This window comes from Nanorana parkeri, unplaced genomic scaffold (genome assembly GCF_000935625.1).
Source record: "Nanorana parkeri isolate BGI_ZX_2015 unplaced genomic scaffold, ASM93562v1 scaffold1116, whole genome shotgun sequence".
Classification (NCBI taxonomy): domain Eukaryota; kingdom Metazoa; phylum Chordata; class Amphibia; order Anura; family Dicroglossidae; genus Nanorana; species Nanorana parkeri.
The window spans coordinates 63,422-71,172 of NW_017307384.1; the positions used below are offsets into that span (position 1 = coordinate 63,422).

A 7,751-nucleotide genomic window follows, 5' to 3' on the forward strand; every position below is an offset into this window, starting at 1 on the left:
GCTGATTTAAGGCACACACAGCTCGCAGGACGGACGATGAAGATGTCGTATGACTCCGCTCACCAGGGCTCTCTGGGCCGAGCCTGGAATCACATGTCCTGGTTGTATTACCAGTACTTACTGGTGACTGCACTCTACATGCTGGAGCCCTGGGAGAGGACGATCTTCAGTATCCTTCCTGGTATAACTACGCTACGGTCTCTGCAGGTGTATGAGTGTATAATATTGTATGTATGTATGAATGAATGACCATGCATGTGCTAATGATTGTATGTGTTGCATCATGTGTGTAGTGTATGGGAAGGGTCAGATCCATTGACATTGTACACTTTGGCAGCTCTTTGGCTTCCTCTGTATAAAAGGATATACATAAAGTACAGATCCAGTCAGTGATGACTTTCAGGCTGGTCTGTCAGTCTGTGATGTGTCATGTCAGACTGGCCTTTTATTTGCATCGGTTCTCCTTTTTCTTTTCTTTTTGTTTCACACAACATATTATTGAGGGGAATGTATCAAAACTGGAGCAGACAAAATCCGGAGCAGCTGTGCTCCAATCAACTTCTCTTTTTCATTATCAAAGCTTAACTGAACAAATGGAAGGAAGAAGCTGATTGGTTGTAATATGCAACTGCTTCAGTTTCCATAAATTCCCCCCATTGTATTCTGATTACAGCGTGCATGGTGTAATGTGAATTGATGAGAGGATGGGAGACACAAGAATCAGATCCCTTCCCAGTACCAGAGCCGACATTATCAATGGAAGTATAGCGGTGTGTGTAGTGTCCACCATCCATGAGTATAGGATTGGTACAGTAACCAGCAGCACTCCGGACCTAGGATAGTCATCACTTGAGCTAACTTATCTGACTTGTGCTGCTTCCAGAAAAAGGTAATGGCTGCTAAGGAATGGCCAGTGTGACACAGCCCTAAGGTTGGGCATTAAAGGCCCAATAATAGCAAGTGACGCTCCTGATTTTTGTTATTATGATTGGGTTCTTCTGAGAATCTGGGGTTGGTAATGAATGACTGTACATGTTGCTGTGCTCCAGGGAAATGTAACAGCATATTATTATGGGGTGGTATCATATACACACACGCAATCCCATGCCATGTAACACTGTACTTAAATTCTCATCACATGGTCAGTTGTAGACAGTTTTTATCTATTTTTTTGAATGGCATTTCATTTTCTCGGTGGCATTTTACAAAAATACTTATTTTAGGGCTTAGTTTTTGGTTGTGCAACATGTGAACTCAGATCTATAAAACGCTTATGGGTCTATTTATAATTTTTTTTTCACACAGGATGCAGCAAACTTTCACACATTTTCTATTTGGAAAATGTGTGGATCCTGGGTGATACTGTTGGTGTCGGCGGGGAGGAGCGGTGCTCAGCGTTGGTGTCGGCGGGGAGGAGCGGTGCCCAGCGTCGGCGGGGAGGAGCGGAGCCCAGCGTCGGCGGGGAGGAGCGGTGTCCAGCGTGGGCGGGGAGGATCGGTACCCCAAGCAAAGGCCCACATCCGGACTGCAGTTTGGAGACCACTGCTCCTAAGCTTTGTTACAATGTGATTGTGATGTTGCCTTCAGTGGGAGGGATGGTATTCAGCGTTGGCGTCCTTGGGGAGGAATGGTGTCCAGCGTTGGTGTCGGTGGGGAGGAACGGTACCCCAAGCAAAGGCCCACATCCGGACTGCAGTTTGGAGACCACTGCTCCTAAGCTTTGTTACAATCGGATTGTAATGTTGCCTTTTAATGGGAGGAATGGTGTCCATCGTTGTTGTCAGTGGGGAGGAACGGTGTCCCATCATGTTGGGGTGATGAACAGTACCCCTTGCAAAGGCCTACACCCTGGGTGCAGTTTGGAGACCCCTGCTCTATGTTACAATCTAATTGTGCTATTGCCTTAGGATTTACCAACCACTCTGTAATTTGTGTTCCATCCGGTGACATGTATTCTATTCATACCCAGACAGGTAGGCTCTTGTACTACTTGCTTATGGTAAATGTAAAGGAGATACCGTAATACAATCAGACTGTGTGTGGACAGCTGAAACTCTGTTGAACATTGTTGAGTGAAATTACTTATGCAAACAATTTACTATTTGCTTTCCTGTAATGTACCTGTGATTACAATGTCCCGGCAGTTGTAATTTGTTTTAGGTGGCACATGCTCCGTGAGGAGGGAGTGGCGTTCAGTTTTCTTCTGAAGACGCATGGTATTCCAGGGGCTAGTTTCTGTCACCTATCATACTGAAAATATGCACGGATGTGATCATGAATCATTTACTGCTCTCTCATTGTGATGTTCTCTTCCTGCCAGGACCTCTGCTGATAGTGGTGTTAGGCTCCATTCACTCATACTGGTAGCGGTTTCCATGCAGAAAATGACGTGGCACGAAATCTTGTGTGTTGGCGGCTATTATTACAGCTGGAAGGCACAGAATCCGGCCAAAAAATCGCTCTTGGACTTTTTTGCTGGACGCGTGTTTTCGTACCGTGCGGGCCCAAGTGTGAACAGCACGCATTGGAATTTAATTATTTTTTATGTTTAGCGCATTGGTACGTGCGGAAAACCGCTAATGTGTGAACGGAGAATAGGATTTCTAAACTCTTCCAACACGTTTCTTCAGCATTAGCTTATTTTATCTTCTCCCGTAGTCGGTATATGTGTTACATTGCTGACCTTCTAAAAATGCTAGCTAGCTGTCTATTCAGCTGATCTTTCTTCTGTAGATTAGGAACTTTAAAATTCCATATTTGCACAATTCTGGGTTAAGGACTTAGAATGTACCGCAGTCGGAGGATCAGCATGATAACCAAGCAGCTGGTGTTTTCAGAGTGGCGAGCCATGGGCGGCTTCCATGTTGATCTCCTTACAGGTTTCCTTTGGTGCCCAACTGCAGGCAATAATAATGAATATACATTGTTACCCTCTAGCTGATGTAGAATATAGTGTGAGCTTTTAGGGGATGATCTAACAGAGTAATATTTCACTTCAGCCTGCCGCTGGTGCCTGCTGTCAGAATACAAATGCAGACGGGAGATGAAGATTGTGGATGGGGGGAATCAAGTGAATTTTGATGGCCAGCTTTAGGACGCACTGTACTCCACACAAGCCTCGGGAGTTCCCACTTGAATATGACCGGTCTGCGGCTGCACTAACGTTGGATTTGTTCAGCTGTAGCCTGTGTCACTCGGGTGTTGAGCCAAGAGGTTTATTGTATACAATACACTTCTAGTATACGAACATTGACAGCCAGGCTCTGATATTTACCCTCAAGGGGAGAGATCTGGTATGTTGATCATGTACACAAAGACTAAAGTAATCCTGCTCAATCCTAAACCAGTTGGATTTCTTTTGTCTAAAAGGACTGTATAAGGCTCAGGCAGGTGTAATATTTATCTCCATCTAGGCTGTGTTATCACTTTTATTAAAGAGGAACTGTACCCATATTTTTTAAATGACACTAAACACACCTTAAATCTGGCCATAAAAACTATAGATTTTCCATCGGAAATTTTTGTTGCTCCCAAGAACCCTCTTTGCTTTCTAGCTCAAATAGCCCATCAAGCACAGACCAATGTTGATTTCGATAATAGTTTGTTAGCAATACTCATACTCATTTTGTCGCTCAACAGAACGGATTTGCGTTTGCACATGTGTAGTGTTACTGCTGTGATTTTTTTTTTTTTCCGTAAGATTCGTTTTTTCTAGCCTGACCGAGGAAATTTGTCCAGAAGTACAGTAATTAAAATTGTTGGTGTCCGATCAACTGATCGACTTACCATTCAAAAGACCATTAATGAACGATTTCCAAACTAAAATCAATAGGTGGATGGGCACCTTTTAGAAATGTTTAGGAATGACAATCTGCACACAGATACTTCTAGATAATTGCAGGATTTTTATACCTTCATTTTTATTTTCCTCCCCATTCTTCTCCTAGTGGCCATTTTTACAAGGGCAGATTAATACAGCTCCCTTTACTTCCTGGAACTCTGGTGACTAGGACATGTGACCATGCACATCATCTCAGGGGAAGAAAATGCCTTTCCCTGAGATCTCGTGAGATTACAGATGAGATTTCCCAGCAATACACCTTCCCGGGATGCAAGGCTTGGGCACAATTACATCCCTTATGCCCAAGAGGACCAGGAAGTGGAAAAACAATAGTTGTAAGCAAAAGAAAAATGTTTGTTTTAACTAATGAATGTAAGATTGTTTCACATCAGCATCCTGAGCTGCATGTTGAGGTGATTTTTTTTTTTTTTTTAATGAAAGGGGGTAAAGGTCCACTTTAAGTGGCTACTAATGTTATATCGGCATCTTCAGAAAACAGATCATGGCAATCTATATATTTTACAATAATGAGATTTTATCTGAACGTAGTTGGAGTGTCCTAAAGCACCACATCTATCCTGTCAGCACGTCCTCCCGTCACCCAAAGCTCAGTATACCGCGAGCTACAGCTCGCGGTATACTGAGACGCCAGAACGGATCCCGACAATTATGTCTGCATCCACCCAGCATCCACCCAGCTGCGTGAGTGACAGCTGGCTCTGCCTATCTAGAAGAAGAGCCAGCTGTACCCGCCCCTTCCCACGTCCGTTCCGCCAGTCAGCGCTGGAGGATCGGAGGGGGGAATCCAGTCCCTCCCCTGTCACGGCCCTCTGCCGAAACAGGATCGAGAAGTGAGCGAGCGCCAGTATGTGTTTGATCACTTTCCGATCTACTGAGCCGACCTGTGACAGTTTCATTGTCACAGGTCAGCTGAGATTGTGAAAATCACTCGCCTCATAATTCTACTTTAATGAGCGAATCCCCCTGCCTCTGCGCGGCTATTGTATTCTGAATGCTGAAGCTGTCAGAATACCGATAGGCTGCAGTCACTGTTCGGCTGACTTGTTTCCGCCCAGCTCCCTTTGATTTTGTTTGTGTAGTGTGTTGAGCTGGGTGTTGTCACCAGGGCCACACACGGCTCTAATTTCAGAATCACAGTAATTGGCTGAAATTCGAGCTGTGTATTTCAAGCTTAAGAAAGACGTGACATAACCTCTACTACTCTGTAGGTTGAACTTGATGGACTTGTCTCTCTTTTTTTTTCAACCTGACTAACTATGTAACCTTTTATTTCCCGGATCTCAGATCAGCTACTCATTCTCGGGTACTGCAATGTGAAAAGGTTCTGCTATACTGTCCTAGAACTAGTATGTAACAGTATGATTTCTGGGGATAGCGGCTTCCTTCAGAGCTTTCTCATGGAGCTGTTTTAGGTGTGTGAAAATTTTCCTTTAAAAAGGAATGAGTTCATTTTTACGTGACACATTTAAATAATTACAGTGTGTTACTGTTGTGTGCAAAGTTCTCTAGAAGGTTATGTTGTAAATCCTGATAAGCAAGCACTAGGGCAAAGGTAATGTACAGCTTTACTTTTGTCGTTTCTCCACCCACCTTTTGTGAAACGCCATTATGAGATTTATTGCTTGGAGCAGAGACTATAAAAAGGATCTCTGATGGTGGGATACAGATGCTGCAGAAGACCTCCATGGTTTCATTAAACATAGCTTATAGGTAACCTTCATACACATGCTGAATATTGGTGGGGACAAGTGTAGTTGTTGCCCAAATGCCCCCCTTGTTTGATCAGTGTATGTAATGTATTTGAATAGTCCTGTGCAGAAAAAGACTTACAATCAGCCAATTGCTGCATTTCAACACTGCGGCCTAAAGCTACATGCAGCTATATCTGTAAAAAATAAGTCAAGGCAACTGGACTTGCTGTATTTTTCTTGAAGACGTTCCACTGCTCATCCAACCAGCTTTCTCAATTCAGAATGAGTAGTACAAAAAATTATCTGGGAATAAATATGGTGAATGTTGCTGCAATCCACATAATCTGTTAGTCACAACCAGGTGTTGAATGCATTTGCATAATTGGAGTCTAGGAGGCTAGAGAGAGGTGTTAAAACAGCATTGTATGTATGTGACAATAGATGTCTCGACACACTTCACACGCGCACACACACACACACACACCAACCACACACACTTCACACACATGCAGCTGCTCTGTCTAAACAGTCCAGACTTTTAGGTGGTGTGGAAAACCCACTTACATAATTACCAGCACTGCTTGCTGTATTTTTTGCGTTCGCAGTGGAAGAGAACGCTGGCTAAGTTTTGCCACGCGTCCGATCGCACTGCGGGGGGGGGGGAGCGTGGAAGCTGTGTGTATCTGTCTACAAACACACAGACACGGCAAGGAAAGCCACTGCTTGCTCTCCGCCTCTTCCTTCTCCCAGCTAGTAGCTGGGATCTTGAACTAGACATGAGATTCAGGGAAGCCAAGCTGAGAGAGTTGGAGCTGTTTGAGAAAATGCAAGTGCTTAGGCAAAAATGTAAAGAATGGGCAATGTATATCTGTTTGATCTGGATTCATTATTGAAAACAAGTTTGAGAGTTTAATATTACTTTAAATGTAATCTGCCAGCAAACCAGGGACGTGCGGTCAGGTGCGGCAGAGCCTCCCCTAGAATTATGGAGGAAAAAGCTGCCTGCTTCATGTCCATTCAGATCGGCATCTAACAGGTTACACAGCAGGGAAATTCTCCCCGCTGTGTAACCTGTCATGGACGGAGCGCCTCAGCAGTGAGGGACAGGGAGGCTCCTCCCTGTCTCCTCCTTTACACTAGCTTGGGGGCGGAGCTGCGGGGGGCTGGGGAATGCCTCACCCGGAGCAAGAAGTACCGCACGTCACTGCAGCACACACTTGTGATTGTATGCCAACCAATGACTGTAATAGTAGCAAACCGTAAATATTTGGGATTCATGATCTCATATGATCCGTGTCTGTTATTGCACTCGCTGACAAAAGCGTGGTGTGGAAATGGGAGGTCCTTCTGCCATTTGAGGGTTCTCACAGCCATGTGTTTTTTGTATGTAGTATTTTGATAACACTCTGGTGACGGGTTCTCCCAAGTCTATGCAATATAGGTATGTATGGGACACCTGCCAGTATTGAACACAACTGAAATTAACTCTTGTTTCTTCTTGAATTCCTTAACCCTCCTTGCTCAGATTCCATGTTGGTCTCCATTGTTGGAATGGCTCTGTATACAGGATATATATTTATGCCTCAACACATCCTTGCGATTTTGCACTACTTTGAAATTGTTCAATGACAGTGAAGAGCCTTGCTTGGCAAAGGCTTTAAGGACAGAGCGAAATTATTGGGGCATTTCAGGCATGGAAGATCCAGAAGATGGCACCAGTGCTTGAGCCTGCCAAGACGCCAAGGTGAAATGTGCGGGATCTCGAGTGGAGTTGCCATGATCTCACCCCCATTGATGAGGGCATTTGGAAGCTCTTTTTAAATTCTCAACCACCATTCTTCCAACAAGCCTTGGGCTCTGCAACACATTGTCTTTCTAGCAGGGTTTCTAGCAGTATTTTTGTTGTGTTTTGTAATAACAGCAGCTATTTTTAATATTGCACTGTATATGTATTTTATTTAGTTGCTTATTTTTAAAGATGGCAGAATACAATTTGTATATAGCAATGCTAGTAAGCTTTGTACACAATTTCCTCATGTGACTGAAACACTTCTCACTTGTACATCTGTTGTTGTAATAACACATTTTGAATGCTGAACACTTTGTCATTTTGTTTTCCCAACAAGCTAAAATGCAAATAGATGATGTTTACTCTGCACAGGTGTTTTCAGCATAAATAAATCTTTTGTGACCTAAAA

General features: G+C 43.8%; 1 protein-coding gene across 1 annotated transcript; it reads left to right on the top strand.

Annotated features, from left to right (window-relative positions):
• On the top strand, positions 1-7,751 carry SPTSSA (serine palmitoyltransferase small subunit A). Its single transcript, XM_018567926.1, has 2 exons — positions 1-169; positions 7,079-7,751. Exons 1-2 carry the CDS (start codon positions 37-39, stop codon positions 7,180-7,182), a joined length of 237 nt encoding a protein of 78 aa, XP_018423428.1. The 5' UTR covers positions 1-36; the 3' UTR covers positions 7,183-7,751.

Coding starts and splice junctions, on each gene's coding strand:
- SPTSSA (XM_018567926.1), top strand. CDS start 37: ATGAAGATGTCGTATGACTCCGCTCACCAGGGCTCTCTGGGCCGAGCC. Junction 170..7,078: donor CTGGGAGAGGACGATCTTCA/GTATCCTTCCTG, acceptor CTCCTTGCTCAG/ATTCCATGTTGGTCTCCATT.